This window comes from Thunnus albacares, chromosome 16 (assembly GCF_914725855.1).
Source record: "Thunnus albacares chromosome 16, fThuAlb1.1, whole genome shotgun sequence".
Taxonomy (NCBI): Eukaryota; Metazoa; Chordata; class Actinopteri; order Scombriformes; family Scombridae; genus Thunnus; species Thunnus albacares.
The window spans coordinates 13,977,567-14,000,000 of NC_058121.1; the positions used below are offsets into that span (position 1 = coordinate 13,977,567).

At 38.0% G+C, this 22,434-nt stretch overlaps 1 protein-coding gene across 1 annotated transcript in view; it reads left to right on the forward strand.

The window, feature by feature from the left end:
* The first annotated feature begins 2,963 nt into the window (after positions 1-2,963).
* The window catches only part of LOC122999353 (potassium channel subfamily K member 2-like), a 31,416-nt gene continuing 11,945 nt past the window's right edge, over positions 2,964-22,434 (forward strand). Inside the window, exons 1-4 of the mRNA XM_044376200.1 lie at positions 2,964-3,371; positions 4,833-5,146; positions 14,379-14,496; positions 19,632-19,792. Of these exons, the coding sequence (XP_044232135.1) occupies position 3,371; positions 4,833-5,146; positions 14,379-14,496; positions 19,632-19,792 (594 nt within the window). The 5' untranslated portion in view covers positions 2,964-3,370. The remainder of the gene's footprint in view (positions 3,372-4,832; positions 5,147-14,378; positions 14,497-19,631; positions 19,793-22,434) is intronic.

Below are 22,434 nucleotides of genomic sequence, written 5' to 3' on the forward strand. Positions count from 1 at the left end.
GTGGCCGTGTTAAGTAACTCTAATTTAATTTTGCACAGCTACATTGCATCCACAGATAAGACGTTTTCAAAGTCAATGGAAATTCAAGTCATTTAACCTATGGTTATGATTGCAATTACACCCAGCTCCTTTCAGCGTAATTTCACCACAGATTGTAATAACAGATAGCAAACAAATATGAGCTGGCAGGCAATTTAGAGATAAAGTCATTATATACTGTATGTGAGTCGGGTAGTAATAGATTCTCAAATAGTGGTAAAAGCTTTCAAATGGGATTTTTCCTCATTTGACCTTGATGTGAAATATAATTGTTTTGTCTGAATGAAAACTCCATCAAGACTTTGATAGAATCTGAAGAGCAAGAAATGGAGAGGGTTTTTTTGGATTGTTCTCCACTACTCTGTATTCAGACAGTTAAAAAAAAAACTCCACTACGAAGAGTGACAAAAACAGATGAAAGGAGCTCACTGAGGACGCAGCCCTAAAGCAAAGCCACTGTGACAAAAGATTTACGAGTGTCAGTGTCTCATAGCACCAGCAGGGCTGAAGTGTTGTAGTTCTTCTGGCAAAACATGACAGCATAAATCTGCCCTTTCTCTGAAGTATATCTCAGCAACAGAGGCCACATTAAATGCATCCACACTGCTGAAATGAACATGAATCCTGCTCTTGCCTGGTTTGACTTGACCTCTGACCTTGTGGAGGACAGGCAGGAAGAAAATTCAATTTCAGTGAACACTTGTTGACCACAGTGTAAAATGAGTGGTACAACCTCAAAGCCTGTGCCTGGTTGAGCATGATTATCTGCTGCTCAGAGGCATTTCCATTTTTCACTCACTCTCCATCTGTCCATTGGCACCGTGGCCCACTGCACTCATAACACACTGCCCTCTGAGGGGTAATCTACAGCAAACTGGTTATTGCTGCAAAATAACTGCCTCCAGAGGGATTCCCTGTCTTACATCCTTTTTATTAGATACTTCTGCTGGAGACATTCAATTAACAAGAAATATGTATGTATATGTTATTATAATCTCACATACAGGTTATACTATGACAGCAAAAAAGCCTTGCATTAAAACATGTGTAGCTATAGCACCCATTGCTGCAATTATAGCGAAAACAGTAACCATAGGAACATAAGTAAATCCATACTCAAACCATTTATAAAACGTCTTTAGCTCTCTGGATGAAATTAAAATTTGTATCGCACATTTAAAGGCTACCTACTGGATTTATTGAATGCATTGTAATATTATTGGATGTGAAACAGAAGCCAAATTATGAATCCGATGTAAAAGATCAGCACTGAAGATGCAACAAAAACCCCCATTGTGTTTACAAGGTGTCTATAAAAACAATAAAGAGAATTTTGAAACAGGTAACCACAGAAATAATTTAGCATTGTTAATGTAACTATTGCATCACATGGAAAGCAACAAAAGCCCCAAACATTATTATATTTTAAGCTGGAACAGGTTGTCCAGTCATCAAACAAACCTTTACTGTACTGTACACATCTATTGAGGACTCGGAGGATGGAAAATGAAAACATTTCTTCTTAATATGTAAGACTCAGATATTCTCTGAGCATGTAAGTGCAGATCGGGTGTTTCACTGATTCAAAGCAATTTCAAGGAGACATGAAGAGAAGGACAGAAAAAGAAGAGAATGGGAACAAAGAAGGAGCAAATGGTTATTGAAATCTGGACACAACCCATTGAAAGCTGTCTGAGTGCTGGAGCACAGTGCATGTGTGAAATCTATTTATGGTTTCATTACCTTCATACTGCATACTGCACTTTTTTTCAGTTTTTCCTGAAACATTTCTTCTTTCTTTTGCATAGGAGGCATTCTCTCCTCAACGAACTCAGCTGCTGTGAGACTGAAACATCAGCAGAAGTGGGGCTAATAAGTTATTCTTACTATTATCTTTCATTTTGCACTTAGATGAAGAATGATTAGTTTTTTAGCCAACTCCCTCACAGCTTCATTGACACTGCCTTTCAGTGTGTGTGTGCGCATGTGTGCGTGTGTGTCAGAGCACCAAAGACAAACAGCACAGCTGCGGAAGTCTCTCAATTCAATCATGCAAATGCGATCAATATCACACACACACACACACTCACAAACACACACTCTCATGAGCACAGAAAAAGGAGATGAACCTCAACTAACAATCAAATTACAGAAAAATCCATGTCAGCCTTGTTTTCTTCGTTCGGGTCGTGGTCACACCTGCATGCCAATGTGAATAATCAGACACAGCAGGGACATAAACCATAAACACTGCTTCACTAATTCACATGAATTTAATTAACGCACTCACTCCTGACGGCTGTCCCTGAGGTCATGCAGCTCCTGAAGTCTGCTTGTACTAACTGATAAGACGACTGTTGCCTGGATGTGGGCTGTGACTGGGACTTCACCAGTTTAAATCACTGGAGGAAAACACTCCCTTTTCTCTCTCAAGCGGCCCCTGAGAAAGACAAGGAACAAAAAGTATTAGGCAGTAGTGGACAACCCCAGGTGATGTAGAAGAGGGTTCCTTTAAGTTGAAAAAATGACAAACATATGCCAATTTTAGTTTTTGGTTTTTATGTGTGTTCTGCTCCTTTCAGCATCTGTCTGTGTGCTCTTGAGCAAGGCACTTCACCTCTACATGGCTGCTCAGAGGAAGGCAGTAGTTGACATAGATTGCAGGTTTCTGGTGTGATTGTGCAGCTGAAATGTGCTGTTGGATGATTCTATAGGAAGAAAAGTGGTCTTTTATAATGTATAAGCATACTATACAAATTAGACACCTTGATTCTGAGCTTCAGTCCTTGTTTGCACAACCCACATTTCAACTGAGACAGTTTCACCTTAAATATTAAGTCCATCCATTTTTATGTGAAATTTCGCAATGTGTGAAACGTGTGAACATCAAGCAGCTTCATTCTCTCTCTTTCCCAGCGAGAGCGCACACTGTCCACACCAGAGCAGAAGGAGCGCAGCGCATCCAGGCTGGTGAAGTACCTCCCCTGACCCGACCAATACAGATCTCTGCGTCCCTCCATAAAGGCACCACGCAGGGCACAATGTCTCCAAACACCTGGATGGATTTCATGGAAGCGATTTGTTCCTCTTGTTCCTTTTACGCTCGATCTTAGCGCATCTGTTGGTGGGAACGCGATGTCCTGGATGTATTTTCTCCGGGAGATTGTAAAGCAGAGGGCAGCGTAACTCGCTGAAACCATGTGGAGAGCTGCCACATCCCTCGGTGGGAGCACCGGAGGCAAAAAGCGACTCTTATAAGAAAGACTGATTTGTACTTTCTTGGAGAAGAGATCCGTCGATGAGGACACAAAGAGAGAAGAGATGATAGAGAAGTAAGTGCATAAACAACCAGTTGAAATTCAACATTGCACTGATAAAAAATATTATAAATATTCTGAGTGACTTGTATGAACCTGCTGTCAATGTGCTCCTATGAGTGATGCTGTAAAGAAAAAATTAACATAAATATGAATTATGTTTCTGCGCTATTTAATTGTGAGTTTCTAGTGATAGCTTAGTAATGTATGGCATCTCTTTTTTACCTATTGGTATCATGATATTATTTATATGTGAACTTATCTCTTTATTATACTTTAATTGTAGCTTTTATTATAATATATATATATATATTTTGCATGCATACGGGGCTTTATTTTCATTCGGACAACCTATTTAACCCGACAGAAATGAAGAAAACGCTCATCACATTTATGTAATACTACCAGCATTATAGTAATAAAACCTACGAGGAATTAATGATCTGTTTTCATGGGGTTATTTCACATGGGTGCAGCTCACTGTTTAAAGAGCTTCTCCATAAGTTGTTTACTGTAAAAGATATGTTCAGGCTATCTGAACCTCATAGGGTGGTTATGCAATTGCTGCTGTAGCAAGCTGTTTGGAAAACGGGATTGTGACAGCGAGTGTTTAATTTTTAATGAGCCTCCATTCAAGTCGTTGTTTTTATTTGTACTGTGGAAGCCAAAAGCAACAAAAAAAACATTAAAGTATTTTAGTTACAGAGCTGTAGAGGAGAAATATCTGTAACCTGCTCCATTGTCGTTACACTTGTATAAAAAAAACCTTACTGAGTTGGATCCTTAATGGGTCAAAAGATAACAATTATCCTTATCAAATCCACATCAGAAGAGGACATACACATGACATGGAAATCTAAGTTTCAATTTCACTGTAAACGTTGGTGTTGGAGAATTAGCGGTGGCATGAAGAATGTTGCAGACCAACCATATAAGACAGTGCTGTGAAAGCTCTGTGAATGAAAACTGTTCTATCTGCAGCAGTAGATCATTAAAGGTTGTACAGTGGCGCTGTTTTACTGCTTTCTCTTTGGAAGAAATAAAAGAGTATTATTAGAGAAGCTGGCTGCACAGTAATGACACAGAACAGGTACATTAAGTTCCCCGTGTCAAGTATTTCTGAAGTAAATGACTGAAAACCTGCAATTCATTTGCATTTTAAAGGTGAGGACATAATAAGTGCTAGTATGAAGAATATTTTTCAATAGTGTTCAGATATAAATCTGTTCTGGAACAATTTGTATCAGACTAATAACAATAATTTATTGACAATAAAGAATCATAATAGCAATTGATAGTAAAAAAAAAAACCCTCAGATCTGCTGAGCAGCAAGTTTCTTCACTTTAAATATCATACTGCACAACTTGGTTATAGATAGATAGATAGATAGATAGATAGATAGATAGATAGATAGATAGATAGATAGATAGATAGATAGATAGACAGATCCACATTAATCAGTTCCATCCCTGCAGTGGCCGCACCTGACCTTCTGGACCCGAGGTCTGCCGCCCACAACTCCAAACCTCGCCTGTCGTTCTCGGCCAAACCAGTGGTGCTGAATTCTCCAGAGGATGAGTGTGACACCCGGACTACTGTCATGAGGTGGAAAACAGTGTCAGCCATCTTTTTCTTGGTGGTGCTTTACCTTATCATCGGGGCGACTGTGTTCAAAGCGCTGGAGCAGCCTCATGAGAGTTCCCAGAAACTGGCCATCCTTGCAGAAAAACTGGAATTTTTGGCCATGCATGCCTGCGTAAACTCTTCTGAGCTTGAAGATCTGGTCAAGGTGGGTGGAAGCACCATACTAATAATTATATTCAAATGATTTCTCTCCCACAGGACCTGATGACTGACAAATTTTATTCAAATATTCCACATGGTGTGCTTGTGTGTGTGTGCAGATTTTTTATGACTGTGATTTAAATATTCCATGCTGAGGTTACATGTATTGCTTTACATTGTCTAACACTGGGCCTTGAGGATTGTTTCTTGCTATGGACACAATAACTGTAAGTAAACACAGAGAAGCTGTAACCCATGGGTATTTAATTCAGTCTGTTAAGCAACTGAAAAACCAGTTTGTTTATACACATTTAGTCTGTAGTCCCTGAAGGCTTTTTTAAAGAGATTTCCATATTGGGTGTTAGATTTTACTGGAAACGGATTATGAGACATTGAGGCCCTGAGCACAGAGACACAAAAGCCCCCCCCACCCCTTCTACATGGCAGCACGCCACCTCCCCTCTGTGCATTTTCTCTTTCATTTCACATTTTGCATAACTGTTAAGTCCTGCTGTTGGTTGAAAACTTCACCTGAACCTGAAGTTGCTAACTGTGTCTGTTTGCTGTTTGCTGTTGGGCAGGTAGTGTACAGCAGGTGTTTAGAGCATTTTCTCTGAAAACAGCTGCCTGCTGTGGCTGAAAATGATACTATGAGATTTGTGAGAGTGAACCAAAACAGTAAAGTTGCAGTCAGATGAGCTGAAACTCGCTATAAAGCTCTGTAAAGCAGAGTGGAGCATCAGAGTGATAATTCTCTGTAGGTTCATCACTCTGACATTACACATTGTTATTATAAAAGTAATGATTTATAGCTGCTTTAAAGAGGTGCTACTCAGATGTCAAATATTTAAATTTCTTGACTTTAAATGTAGAATTACTGTCGCCAAGATATGCACTGTTAAGTTGTAATGTATAAAAGAATTACAAATAAATATGAGATCAGAGTTCAACAAGAAATTTTACAGTTGTCAGACAGATGCTCTGGTTTAGGGGCCCCCTGACCCCTCTGGACCCTTGGCCTGTGCATGGTCGGCTTATCTGGTAATCCAGCAATACAAATTGAAAGATGTTACCACAGATTAAGCCTGGAAATCTCACACTGAATTTAAGCGATAAATTAAAGCACAAACTAGATCATAAGAAGACAAATATCACATTAAAACTGCAGTATATCAATATTGTGTCTGTCTGTTGTGACTTTATGCCTCTTCCCTTATGGATTAGTGGATCTCACAACCACCAACCAAACTTGACAGGGTTGATGAAAAGCATTTCCTCTTGGGGAATCAGGCTGGCAATTGGACTTGTGGATGAAGATTACTCCTCTAATGTGCCAGAACTGAAAGGTCTTTCGATCCCAGGGGAAACCGATTTGTCTACCACTGCTAATTTTGGCCCCTGAATCATTTCCCTGATTTTGTCATATAGCACCAAAATCCTTCCAAACTTCCTCCCAGCTCACTAAATACACACGTAGGAAATTAAATGTATATAATGCTTTCTTTTTATAGAGCATGTAAGTCGAACACTTGTTTGTAATCTATATGGTCAGAAGGCTTAGTGACTGACTCTAAATATATATAAAAAATATGCATCTTCATATTCTTCATATTCAACAGCTGGAAACCATTTGATTAATGAAGCAGCATTAATGAAATTTGTTTGCAATTTTGCAGTTTCTTTATCTGTTTTTCTACTTCCACATCTTACTTTACCTGTAAATCAACAATCTCTGTGTTCCCGTTTTTTGATAAACAGTGATATAAGACTTTTTTTGTAGCTTCCCTACTGTATGTGCATCATTGCAGTGCCGGTCTTTATAACAAGGTATCTTGTTATTACCACAAAGCCTCTCATAATAATGGAAAGAAGTGTCATATAGTTAACATAAACAAGATGAGAAAGATCTCGTCATAACAAAATATTGTTCCCATGATAACAAGAAAAACCTCAAGTTTAAGACTACAGTTAGTGCTGCCAGTAGTTTAGTTTAAATGAACCTATGAAATAAGCAGAGTGACTGCATCCTTAAAATAATTTTAGGCCTAAAAACACACAATGAAATTGATGTTTGGCAATATAGCATAACATGAAACTTTCAATAGTGAGAATAGAGGTGAGATTTTATCATGTCTCACAGAAAGTTCTCTCCAGTTGAACCATTTTAACCACATTTACAGTAAAGATGTTGTATCATGATGAGAAAAATGAGCAAGCCATGTTGTTTTAACCCTTACTACTGTTTGGGTCAAATTTGATCCATTTTGACATTTGAAAGCATTCTTTAGCTTGAAATTATATGACTTTTCCTAAAGTGGCCCAGAATATACAAAAATGGAAATATTTCAAAATTATTTCTTTTTGTGCAGCCGGTATAAATATTTGTACATAGAGGATGTTCCAGGGGATTTTAAAGTCACTGGAGGGGGTCAAATCATTGCCATCTCTGTGTATTTCTGTCATTGGGACAGTGGGGACAGAGCTCAAGGTGGACCTTGACACTGTCACGAGAACTGTCCATGTTCCCACCATATTGCTACACTTGCCAGTGTTCCCACCCAGATGAGCATCTGCATCTGCAAACAAGCCTATACACAGTAACAAATCAAACCCATTTATTACCAGGCAACCAACATAGTGGTTGCCCAACATAGTCCTCCCTGTAGTGGAGGGCAGCTTTCATAGGACTATAAAAAGTACCTGAGCCCCTATTTCACTGATTTAGTGGAGTGGAAGGAGTGATTTGGTGGATCCATTAATCCAAGATGAAAAAGGAGACAGTGAGTTGAAGATAAAGTATTAGAAGATGAGGACAACAGAGAAACTGGAGGAAAGATCCTTCTGACTTCTCTCATGCAAAGGTGATGCCACCTTCCCCACACACCAGCCACAGCAGCCGCAGCAGCACAGTAGTCCGGACTTTGCCCTGAACAGTCTGCAGTCCTACAGTCAGTTATCACAAGGGGACAAAAGAGAGGGAGATGCAACTTCTGAACAATAGAAAAGGAATGAAAAAGTACTGTTTTTTGCAGTTTTGTTTGTTTGAAGCCAAAAATGACCAGCTCCATACTATGGAGGGTCAGAATATGAACATTATGTAAGGGTTAATGATACATGCCTTCTGGTTGTAATGAGTAAACTTTCCTGACATGATGAGATGCCGTATGAATTATTTTTAGCCATCCCAGCGGCATGGCTATAGGGAGGGCAATGTCAGTCACCAGTTTGGTCCAGATAATGACTGGATGGACTGTCATGAAATTGTCTGCAGACATTCATGGTCTCCAGAGGATGAATCTGGACTTTTTGTCTCACATCATCATCAAACTTACTTTTACACTACTTCATGTTTAGTGCTAGCTAAGACGGTACCTGCTAAAGATCAACATACTAGCTTTGCCACTGTGATTATATTAGCATACTGACATTAGCATTTGGGCTGTATTTTAGGTTACAAACTTTTAGTCTTTTTTTCTCACTTGTGTCTCTGGGTTGCAGTTCTGTATGTATGACACATTTCACAGCACTGGAACTTGTTAGTGTAGCTCATGCATGTTCACCTTTATGAACAAAATGTAAATATTGCAGGTTTAATTGGATATTTCAAACCATGTTTAAATCATACTAACCATGTGTGAAGTATCTGATATAATTTATAAATCTTTTACCAACTTGTCAGTCGTGTGGGCTTTATATTACAGTTACAGTGGCTTGAGACAGCAAAGGAGGATAGAAGTGCAATATTTAGTTGTTGGTTGGGCTGAATGTGAAATATAGTATGAATGACTTTGGTTTACCGCAGTATTTGATTTGAAAATGAAGATAGACACTACAAAAACATTTTGACTTACTGAAACACTCATGAATTGTGATTTGATACTTTTTTTTTATTGAAAGCTCTTTTACCAGGACATTTTCTTCACTATGTTGGTATTCAATGAAATTTACATGAAGCCTTTGATTATATAAAATCAACCCAAGCTGACAAGGATTTATTATTGAGTTCAGTCTAACGAGCAGTGCCCACCCATGTAAATGAGATCATTTTATATAAGAGGGTCTGATAACAGATGACGGTTATTTGAGATGTAGAGTCAGTGTTCAAAGATGGTGATGATACCTTCTGTCCTGAGATTAAATACTGATAGATAACGTCTCAAGGGTGTAGTTAATGAATTTGAGTCCCTGAACAAAAGGAAGCAGCAGGAATCCAAATTTTAACTTCAACGTGTACTGTGATAACAACACTGAAGCTGCCTTCCTCTGACAAAAAAAAAGAAAAAAGAAAAACAAATGATTTTTCAAGTATGTCATGTTGTTCAACATGTGTTAATGTTGGCCATCGTTCTCCTAATTTTCATTATGATTATCATTTGTCTTTACTCTTGGCAACACTAAATTGGCATTTTGAAGCAGAGACTGTGATTGTTGCTGCTGCTTTTGACAGTGGAACAAACATTGATAGAGATCAATTAGGTTGGTGACATTCGAAATATTGTAAGCAACAGTTGAGTCTTATATTTATTCTTTATTTTTCAAAATTAGGACATCACTTGATGTAAAATTAATGAACAAAAGTATGATACGCCATTTAGTATTAGCCTAAAGCTGCCAGTATACTTCAATAGAAGTGCTTGTCGGATGGCCAAGAAGCTTCTTTCTTATTAAAGAAAAAAGTTAATTGAGATTAAGTTACACCCCTGTCCTATAAAATGTCTTATCAGCCAATTGAATGTTTGTTTTCAGGGAGTAGTACTCGACTCTGTACATCACGGACCTTTGTACTGAGTCAATCTGTGCTCATTATGCTTTGGATGCAGACATGAACAGTTTACAGTTTAGTTTTGTGTGTTTTAGTGATGGACATCAGAGAAAAGCTGTAAAAGGTGCTGATTTAATTAATTAGCCAACTCCAGAAAACTGTGCAATTCGCCTATTGTGAGCCAGTTTCTGTATACAGAAGTAAAATCTTGCTCACTGTCTTTTACCACGCAACAGACGACAGCTCTGCCAATCATCTATCAGATAGTTACCTCAGTGAGTTTGGCAGCCCTTTAGGCAACAATGATTTATTGATACACAGCTCAAACACAGGTGTACCCCCCCCCCCCCCCCCCATTCACTTTTACAGTAATTAATTATGTATACAAACACACAAACACGCACACAAACACACACACACCTTTATAGGCTCCCACTGATCAAAAGCCAGTCAGCAGAGGATCGGGGAGAGATGTGCTCTCAAAGGGAGCAATTAAAAAAGTGAGAGACGTCAAAAAGCTCAGACCATTCAATCTGTCTCAGCTGTTTGGCTCAGCTCGGACACTGCCAGTGTGGTCTCCACTTTATCTTGTCTTATCATTTCCCATGGCCATGGTTAGTTTGCATACAACAGAGTGCCAAAACAGTGAATTAATATAGCCGCTTTGGCCGTGAAACAAAGGGGCTGACTGAGCCAAACCTGCCTGATTGTGTGGTTTGCTAAATAATGTTTTTAGAGGCACAGTGGATATATGGGTTTCAGGATTTTATCTTTGAACCCTCTCCTTTGTTGTAATTTGTGTTTTATCTGTTGTAAAAAACAACAACAGATAAGGCACTGAACTATTCATGGGTTCACCTTTGTACATTATGTTTGTACATTTGTATTCTTTGCATGTGTATAATCTAATCAGTTTTATCTTTCTGCTCGATTCATTGTGGGTAGACTGTTAAGCTAATGGATATACTGGCCACAAAAGTTTGATCTAAAACAGCATTCATTGATTCTCCTTTTTTGCCACTTGGGAGAGGTGCAACTGTAAACAAAATGTTAAAATGTAACCTGTCACATTATAAAGCTATTGTAAAGCAAACATTTTAGCAAACAATTGACCATTTTCACATCCATGAGTCATGTGCCTAGTCACTTTGTGAGTTTAAGTTCAATATTCTCTCTGCTTTTAGCTCTGTTTTGGTCCCAACCAACTCTTGAAAAAATATCTGTCTTCTGCTAAATGCTTCTCTGTTCACCAGCTAGTCGCTAACTTTGTTTGTGTTTCCGTAGAGATGAATGACAAAAACGTCAGCATCAATATTCCCAAAGAAGTCCCATTCACATTGCCTCGCTTCACCATCAATGGAAATGTTCAGTTTAACGTGAATAATAACGCTAAGTAGGCTAATCTGGAGAAGGCTACAGGGTTTACGTTGCTATGGACGCAGTTCCAACCACAGAATCTAACAGACTATTTTTTTTAGCGGAAGCAATAAAATCATTTTTAAATCATTATTTTGTGTCAAATGATTGATTTCTTCAGTAAATAGCCGTGCCAGTTTTTGCTAGAAACAAGGTTGATGAGAGCTGTGGGACTGAACCAAAACAATAAATTTGTGAACCATAAAACCAAAACAATGGTGAGGGTTAGGCAAGTAAAATACTTGGTTATGATGAGGGAAAGATCATTGTTACAGTTAATAGAAAGGACTGTGACTAGAGGCAAACTCCCGTCTTGTACATGAAAGTTAAGATTTGCGACACGTCCTTCCACCACCCCAACCTCCTCACGCTTACATTCAACCTCACTACACAAAGTACACACAACTTACTGCAGTGGATCTGAACATTGACAAACTGTGAGGTGCAAAATAATACAATGTGAATTCTGTATGTCAGCTTGAGTGGATAAGTGACACACAATTCCTTGTAAAAATTATAGCTATATTACAACAACATTCAACACCATCAGCCGACCTTCACTCCACCTTCTGACCTATCATGTCATGTCAACATTGTGTCGTAATATTAACGGCTGTTCCCTACATTTCCGAACACTCATCCATTAAAGCGTTCATACACTCAGTCTTTACTGCCTTATCAAACACAACAGGCGTGGGTTAATGAAAGCTTTCTCAGTTTCTTTAAGGATGATGAATTGTAGCAGACAACATCCTGACATTGCAGTGACCTTAAACTGTGTGCGTGTGCAGACTCAGAAAAAGCTGACAGTGCTAGTTCAGGAGGACTGTGGGTAGTACATCATTAGTTTAGCATTACAGCTCTGTTCCTGGAGGTTTATTGATATTTAATACAAATAATGGAGATCCTCAAAAAGAGCTGCTTCCCCGCTTATACAAGTCCTCATATTCATTAAAGGTGTAACACAAGAATGTAATATAGTTTTTTAATCATTTCTATTGCTCTCAATTGGAAAAGAAGCCTTACATACACATAAGGGAATAAAAGCTTTAGCCCAGTGAAGTATTTCTGTGCAATTTATTAGCATCAGCTCTGTGTAGCAGTACCGACTGTGCCCCTGAGGTCTCAAAGCTTTTCTCTTTCATTTGTCTCAGTAATGATTCTGTATCTTGAGAAGCCCCTTGGGCCAAGAAACTTTTTGTTTTACTGCAGTGAACTGTTCTGTGTTAGCCAGAGTCAGTTTTAAAAAAAACCTGGTCAGTCAGGTCAATCCAGCATTCATAGAGGAAATGACTGTTTGCTAAACCCCGCGCACCATAGTTATGGTTGCTATGCCTGTCAAGTTTCCCATTCTAGCACAGCACATAAACAGTGATAACGGGGGCAGATTTAACGTTACCACCCTAAATGCTTTGTCATTTTTTAAAAAAATGGGATTTCAGACAGTGGTCTGAAAAAGTCTTAAAACTCTTTAACCCTTTTAACTGTTCAGGTCAATTTTGACCAATTTTATGTTTGAGAGCAATGAAAAACACAGAATACACAAAAATATTTAAATTTTTTGGTGCAGCTGATGTACATTTTTGTACATAGAGGATGCTTTGGGTGAAATTGGATCCTTATTTATTCAAAAATTCTAAATTCCCCACTCAAAAATGTTCTTCCCATTAATTGAAATCACAATAATGGTTACGTTCTCCTGTTTTAGGTAACATAGGACCATAATATAGTGTGATTGTGAAAGTTTTTTCTTCATAAAAAGAATACAACCTCTCTGCTCTCTGAAAGCTTAATCACCCATTTATTGATGACTGATGACGTTTATATGAATAAAAATAGATTTGTGGTTCAGAAATGTGGTATAGAGACTATAAGGGAATACTGTGAAGTGTCAGAATATGAACAGCATGTCAGGGTTTAGTATTTCTTCTGTAAGAGCCCCATGTGCACCACTGCAGCATGTAGAGAAATCAAACGGTTTATTGATCAGTCAATTCAGTCAGGAGACCAGTCCATTAGTCAATAAGCATGTATTAGATGTTAAAGTACACACCCATTATATCCATAGCATAGATCTACATCTTTCAATGTGTGGCTCTGAGCCTCACAGCTCCTTCTGCCTGTTATGTTATGTGTGTGTTGCACAGAGATTTATTTTCCCCCCAGCTGCTGGCTTCACTCCCCTCTTGTCTCCTGTCATAAGAGTAAAGCCATGAGTACAAAGACACGTTGCTGTTCTGTTTCCTGTGCAGCCGGCTGGTGTCTAAAAGGCTTGTCACACACTTGGCTGAGACTGTTAGACTCGTGTCACACCTAATGCCTCTCCCCCAACAGACACACACGCGCAGTCGCACTTTCTGTTCAGTCAACTGGTCACTTGGGCAAGACTAATCGGTGCAATGCAGACCCAGCTGTTTACACAGGGGTCGGTCAAAAAGAGAGTATTTTGTTATCAGGAAAAATTCATATCTCTGGTTTTTCATACTATGAAAAACAGAGCCTCATAGGTCAGTGCTCTGCTTTGTTATAACTGTTATTGCAACTAATTATGTCTTGTTTTCTATTTCTACACATATTAATTACACAGTATTTTAGTTGACGGTGTGGAAGCTTTGAAATAGTTTAAAGGCACTTGTGATGGGGCTCGGCTATGAAAGTAATAAAGAGTAATGTGACCAATTACTTTTGGAGTTGAATAATTAGTAAAGCAATGTAACCTAATTAGTTTTTCAATATGCAATGAGTAACTGATTACATTTCTTAACCAACTTGCCCAACACAACATTTAGCCCATATGATTAAAATCATGAGAGGTTTTGCTCTTCTGTGAAGAGTACAGGAATTTAAAATCCCAACCGTTCTCATGTATTTCTTATTTCACGGAGGTGACAGATGCTCATTGTTTTTCACAGCTCTTAATTGGTTTTGGTTGGATGTTTACCTCAGCTGTCATCTATTCCCTAAGAAAGTTGATGCACACTGCTAATTTTCCCATGTTCCTCAGACTCCATTTGAGAGAGTGCATTATTAACTTTTTTTTTTTCACTTTCTGCTCTAGCAAGTGGTTTCAGCAGTCCGAGCAGGTGTGAACCCATCAGGAAATACATCCAATCAGACGAGCCTCTGGGACTTCAGTTCCTCCTTTTTCTTTGCTGGAACTGTCATCACCACCATCGGTAAGAAGAGTAGTTTTTTATTCTTTAGCAATTCAGTCAGCATTCCTTTCTTTTTGTTGAGGCCTCTGACATCAAGATGTCACACTACAAAATACAAAATGTGAAGACATTTTCAAGACACTTAAAATAACAAAACATTTTTGCTTGAATGCAGAAAAATGCTTTATAAGCACAATCCATTTACCATGTTTCTGCATGCACAAAGCCAGCAGAGACACAATGCAATTTTGATGACCATTTTGGCATGAAATTGCACTGGCACAGCAAAATTACACTTGATAAACCAAATCCTCCATCAGCACCTTTTCCAGATTGTGCTTCATTGCACCAGGATTGCACTAGTACAACTGGTTATCATAGCTGCAAAAATTTGTTTTGCCCGCAAGCTTGCACTTGCACTTACACTTGCTCCCACTTTTCAAGTGAACAGAGTGCATTATATTCATCAGCAACAAAACAAAAACTTTTTGCTATCAATTCACAACAGCAGAAATTAGGTCCACGACTTACAAAATAACCAGACCTACATGCAGGTACAGTACCAGTCAAAAGTTTGGACACATTTTCCCATTCACTTGAAAGAGAAAGTGTGTCCAAACTTTTGACTGGTATTGTATATCAGGGTCAAAGTACCCATCAAAACTCAGAACCAAAGACATACTGGCTCAGGGAAACCAGGAAGCCAAGACCATTGCTTAATAGGGCTTAAACAGGTGGTTTAATATGCATTTGTTTGAACTCTTGAATCTGCATTGGTCCATAAGAGTTGTGTAATCTGTGTCTATGTTAAAATAAGTTTGTGCCTCACAACTTTTGCAGTGTCTCCTAGGTCAGGTACTATCCTCTGCAATACACCAATACACTTAATCTCCTATTAATTCACAACAACAGAAATCAAGTCTGCAACTAACAAAATAATAATGGCATGTTGTGATATATCAGTTAGTGCATGTGTTGGGGAATATCTCAGATGATATATACACACACACACACACACACACACACACACACACACACACATATATATATATACATATATACATACACACACACACACATATATATACATATACATATATATATTTAGAGAGAGAGAGAGAGAGAGAGAGAGAGAGAGAGAGAGAGTTAATGTTGCTGCACTGCTTGGAATAATTTTATCTGCCCTGGTGTTTTTCTGCTTCAGAGATTTTGTAGCACTATGATGTGTTTTTCTTTAAAAACCAGGAACTGCAAAGAGGTCTGATAAGAAATAAGAGGAGTATGGTTTTTAAGGGCTCATGCTCATTTGCTATTGTCTGATCACTTAGTTACTGCTGTATCATCAAGGAGCTGTCATCTGTCTCAGGCTGTAGCACATTCACACAGCCTGAGACTCTGACGTGCTTCCTCTTCCATCATTTTTTACACCATCACTCTCTCTCTCTGTCACCTCCAGCTGTAAGAGCTTACTAATCAGAAAAAAAGGAGCAGCTCTCACACACACACACGCATAGCTAGTCTGACAGCTCATCTGGTGGACGTTGACAGATCAGTGCATCTATTCAGTGGGCTGCTGGACTCCATTTCACTCTAGTATCCTGTCAGAGCTCATTCTCCGGCAGAAAATGTAATAAGAATTTAAGTTTTAATAACTTTATTTGGCTTTTTTTTTTAAAATAAGTGAGCTTTTCTAGATTAATGGCCATAATGTGTAGGATGTTAAACATTTTGTCATGAAATTGCACTAACCCAAAATCTGCTCCAGCCCCTTTTCTAAAATTTCCTGCACTGCACCAGGCTTGTGCCTGTAGCTCTTATTACCACAGCAACAGCACACATACAGACATTGATCTTATCTGGCTCATCCAAGCAGACCTTAAAATATCAGCTTGTCTGTTTTGGGCTCCATTTCACATCTCTAGGATCTGGTTAGAACTCATTCCTCCTAACAACATAAAATGTTACATCTTTGAAATGACTTTACTTTGCCCTCTGGTTGGAAAATATGTGCACTTTTGTATCAGATTAAAGGTGACCGTGTGTAGAGAGAGAATAAAAGCTGCGCTGTAGGTTTTCCCTTTACTCACCTGAGATATAGTATGTTGATGTTTTTCACTCCAGCAAAGTGCAGTAAAGTCGAGATTGCTTTTTATAAAAGGAGAGTTTACTGAAGTTTGACTCGAAGATATACAAGTGTTTATCTCTGCAAATGAGCCATGATTGATTGCTGAGGCAGAGAAAAGGAAAGCTCGATGGATTTAATTTTGTTTTGAGTACACAGATTTGTCTTGTTTGCTTTTTGGAAAATTCAAACATCTAGAAAGAGATTGCAAGGTGAAGGTGCACGGAAATGAAAAAAAGGGGTCTTTTTTCAGCTCATATCAGTTTTTATTGCTTTGATTGTTTTGCAGAAATTCACTCCCGGATGGTGTTTTGTGTTTACCGTATTACCTTTGGTGCTTGTGAGTGTAACCAGCACATAATTGCTATTCTGTCTGTCAGAAATCATCATAATTTTGCCTATTTGGTACAATACATCTGTAACCATGCTGCTATGCAAAGAAATAATTTCAGAGAAACATATTGTGTCAGTAGCCAACCTATCAAGGTTATTATTAACAGTATTACAGTAATGTCCAGAACAGAAAACGATACCGCAGGCATGAAAGACATTACAGTTTATTTGTATTCTCCTGGCTTTACTTGATTCAGCTAGGGGTGGAGCAGGAATTTGGATCCACAGATTGATTTGTTCATCATTTAATTAGATTTGCAGTTTTGAGGCAAAGCATCTTTTCTGCACTTGTTTTCATCTACTGTTCGTACTGTATCCAGAAAATGTAGTGAAACAACTCTTATCCTTGTTGCCTCTCCCACCTCTTTCCTTTCCTCTCATGGGAGTAGATGAGATGTATTATTTCCCCTTCAGTCAAGTCTCTCCAACTGTTATGTTCCTGCTGAAAATCACATTTCTTATAGCGTATAGATCAAAGCAAACCTCCAGTGAATCATGCTATGTGTCTTAAAGAAAATTATTATTATTCTTTTTGACAACCTGGGTACCTTTGGACTCGGCGCTGTTTCCATCAGAGCACAGGGGCCCTTTTCCTTTATAACAAAAATGTATACGTGTCTGTTTAGTTTTGTTGGGAATATACTGTGAAAATCTGACTTTCTCTCAGTGGTGGCATTCAGATCATTTATGTAATAATATTAAAAATATTCTGCTAGAAGGGAAAGTCCAGCATTCAAAAATGTACTCGGGTAAAAGTGCAGAATTATTATCTACACGTGAATACCATAATAATAAAAATGAGATAATGTGTCCCCTACCACCTACCATTACCACTACCTAAACCCATTATGACTGGATTTCATTGCAGTTCTGCTATTAAATGATCCAAAAAATTGAAAAAAATAAATGAAAAGAAACAAACCAAGGCTTTATCTTTAATAAAACCTAATGAAGTTGCTCACTTGCTCTCTCTCCCAGCATCACAATGAGTTTAGAAGAAAGTCATTAAACTTTTATTGTCAGCTGTAACGATTAATTCCTTCAAGAGAGATACTGCAGCACAAAGCCTGACATGTTACTTCATGTGATCATTGTGTAACCTGGCGTGGTACCATTCAGTAATGTCATGAATGAGGTGACTGCAGTGAGGTGATTGCAGTGACTCATTATAAAGTGGAAATAAAGTGGAAAAACGAATGCATTATTCATGCAGGCAATGCTGCAGTCAAGTGTGGAACTTAACTGAATGACTTGTTGGTATTTGACTGATGTTTAACCTTAAGTGTCTTGGAAAAGTGAAGGACAGAATGTGTTTTAAAGCTGAAACTTGAAACTTCTTAGAAAAAGCATATATATACATAATAGAATACATTTTTTTAATACTTATATATAAACCCACATATTCTTTTGAGTGATGACAGCTCTCAAGTGTGGGTCTGTTTAAGCAAGTTTACATATGTTTATAAAAATATTTTTTGCAGTATTATTTATATGCAGTTTGAATCCAAGGTCTCTTTAAACTGAATTGACCATTTATCAAATGTGACTAATTACAACAAGGTGACAAAATTTCCACTGTTTTATCCCAGCACATGACACTAATACCCTCTGAGTAATCCTGATCTTAACTTGCTTTTCATGTCTGACATTATGATATGAATATGAGCTGAGAATATAAACAAGAATGAATCTGTTTAATTCAGTAAAAAAAAAAAAAAAAAGAAGAAGTGAGTGCAGCTTCAAATTAGAGAGCTGCTGTTTCTCTTATGTTCTGCAGGGGCACCCAGAGGTGTTAAAAACCAATCTAGCATCCTGTCCCCCTTTGAACTAATCATGAAATTAACGAAGCCTGATTGACAATTTTTCTCACATTAAGTGTCAACCTACTCCCAAGTGAGGCTTGAAAGTAATTAGAAGACACCCTGCAGCTCCTATCCTGAGACAGATGACTGCATTAATAAAGAAAAGTGGCTGTAGTTCATTACACAGACCCCTTTCATGAAATGTCAAATAATGAAACTCATATATTGTTGAATGCATGGATTCGGGTTTAAGTTATCTTAAAAGCAACAAATACGGACTCCTACTGTGCAAGCCCCATCTGCTTTTCTAGCTGCATGTGATGATGGGTTTGTAGAGAAGATGAAAGGCGGTGAACCGGTGAAAGACTCACATCTGTGTGCGTGTTTCTGTGTGTTTGCACGCACATACAGAGATGTACAACACACTTTAACTGTGTTTTTTTTCTAGCATTCATTTAATTTTTCTCATTTTTCATTTATGTGAGAGTTGCTTCAGGACAGAGGGTGTGAATTATAAACTCTACTTGTGAGTCAGTGCCTATTCTCACTTCTATTTCTCACAGCTGCAACTCCTCAAATCTCAAAGCATCACCTGTCTGCAGTGATGCTTATAGCACAGTCAAGCTTTGTGAGAAGTTTTCTTGTCTATCAAGTTCAGTTTAAACTCATTTTGCATCTTCTTCCAGCTTTAATGCAGATATGATGTGCATTTATTAGCTACAGTATGTACAACAAATAAAAGTTAATATACATTGACAGTAAGTAACTTCCTTATTATGTCCCAACTAATTTATGGCTTCCTGAACTAATAGATATTGTCTGTGTCTCCTCTCTGTCAGGATTTGGGAACATCTCTCCTCATACAGAAGGTGGGCGGATCTTCTGCATCATATATGCTCTGCTGGGGATTCCTCTGTTTGGATTCTTATTGGCTGGTGTCGGGGACCAGCTGGGGACCATTTTTGGGAAGGGCATCGCCAAAGTAGAGAAGATGATTGTGGTGAGTTTGTTTTATTCACACGAGGATGTTTGTGAATTGTCTGTGAATCATTTGCACTTTTGTGCAATGAGCTGTTTTGTAGATGACATAGTCACACTTGGCGACTTAATTATCCAGCAGCTATAAAAATGAAATTGCAGAGCTGTTCTTATAAAGCACTACAATATGTAAACAATCTTAAATACTACAGTAGAAGATTTATATTCACAAGTACAAGATGTGTTTTTGCCTCCTCTCCAGCCTGTGTGGAAGAAGTGGATGCAGTTTTTGAGTTGCCATGTCAACAGACTCCTTGACACCAATCTAAAATGTAGTTTGTTTTAGTACTGAAAGCTCAGATCTGAAAATTACAGCTGTTTTCAAATGAATATTATTTTATTAGTTAGTTTATTTGTTTATGGCAGTGAAATAAGCTAGCAGCACACATAGATCGAAACGTCACTCTGAAATAATGATGGTAGGTATACCTTTACCGCAGTGCAAGTCACACATAGGCTTGTTCAGCCTTCTGTTCATAAATGCACAGGCTACCCATCACAACTGCTACAGTTTGCAAGAGCAGTAAGGAGGCACCATTAATCATGTTAGACACAGAGAATATAAATGGGTCTGGTTTATGGTTAGTCATTAAGTTTCTCCTGGAAACTCAAATGGCTGCCTTGAAAAACCAAAGCAGTCAAACAGCAGCTCAATGCACAAATCAATGAGGATGATATCTGACAGGAACAATGGGCCTCATTCACAAACAGCGAGTATGCACATCTGTGTTTGAACCGTGCATAGGAACGTTTTAAGCACAAATCCAGGATCATCAATATTTTCTTAACTGAATTTGTTCTTACTCTGGGAACAAATTTAGAACTGCCTTAGATCATGCATACGCACACATCATAAACATCCCAGGTCTCAAAATATGATACAGTCAATATTTATTCAATGTAAATAGTATATTAGAACCACAAATATTTAAAAAATGATTGGGCCTGAATATGCAAAATTTAAAAGTGTGAATAATAATAATAATAATAGTAATGTAATATAATAATACACAATTTATTTAATATTTATAAAATGAATAGCTAAGACATTGTAATCCATAAATCATCATCATAAATGTAATGAAATTATTAATGGATGAAAATGGTCCTGTTTCCACTTTTAGACGACAGTAGCTTTTATATCAGAATTTCCATATTGGAATGTGACAGTGATTCATTTCCCCGTCAAATCTGGCCGTGATATATGCAGCTGGTTAACCAGCAGCCTGTTCAGTTTCCGCACAGCCTGACAGTTCAGTAGTGGCACAGGGAGTGACGTTCTGCTTTTAGTACATCACGGCCTGTTGTGGACAGAGTCAAAATACGACACACACCTGGCGCAGCAGTAGAGATTTATTTAGATCAGTTTCACAGATCTACACATTTACCTACTTTTTATTTTGTTACAGATGTACTACGTGGTAGTGGTGCAACAGGTATGCAGGCTGTATACAGGATTTACAATTGGGCTCCATTCGGTTGTGCCAATGACACGTTTACCTACCAAATCCGCCTTTTCTGGCTTCTACTTCTGAAACTATTGTTTGCATTTCACTAACAGTAAAGTTTTTCTACATTTTTACTATCATGGTCCTCTTTGCAATGAGTGACAGTTCTCTCCACTGCTGCACCGCTCCAACAGAGCTTTCCTTATGTAGAGAAATGGGGTCGTAGTAGTCTGCAGTGTGACGGTAATTTTGTCTACGCACGAACATTTTCTACACACATATGAGTGAATGAGGCCCATTGACTGTAAATGAGTTTACACACTCACAGCAGGTTAAATGCACCAAACTGGTAGATTTTATTTTCACAGTGTAAAAATTAGTATCTGATGTTTGTTTTTGGCCCTTTACCAGAACCACCTCTGCTTTTTTTGAAATGCATAATTTATCAAATGGATTGTGCAGCTAATTGGTGACTCTATCTGGAGGGATAATAGTGAGTTTATCATTCAGATGGATATAATACAATGTGCTTCACAAAACATTAAAAAATAGGCTTAGAAAAAGGTCTGAGTGGAGGTATTAAAAAAAACAAGTGAGTTAAAATCTGAAAATTTTAAAAAACAGTAAGAGTTGTTAAAATAATAAATGAATAGAAATTGTGACTAATATTAAACATAAGATCCTAGCTAGTGGCAAAATGAAAATCTGTTTATTTTCTGTTACAGGTTTAAGAAAAATACACATTCAATAGGCTGTAGTCCTGAGGAGTAGAGTCAGTAGAACACAGAGATCTGTTGAAAAGTGTTAATTGGTGTAATCTGCAGCATAGCCATTAAAATCAGCACCTGAGTTTCAATAACACATCATGGTATTCAAAGATGTAAGAATACAAAATTATTAGGCTTTATGATGAACAAAAAAGCACTCATGGTAGCAGTAACATATCCTTTTTCTTTATGACTGTGAACAGGTTCAAAATAAGAGATGAGTTGCTTTTGACATCTACCAGCACCTGTCGAGTGAACCTGACTTGCATTGGTCAGGTGTTTACAGAAGAGGGTAAATTCTCTCTAAGAAATAGTCCATGTGAGCACACTGACAGCTTACTCTCCGCTCCAGTGTGAGGACAGAGTTGTGAGTTAAATCACGTTTTAAC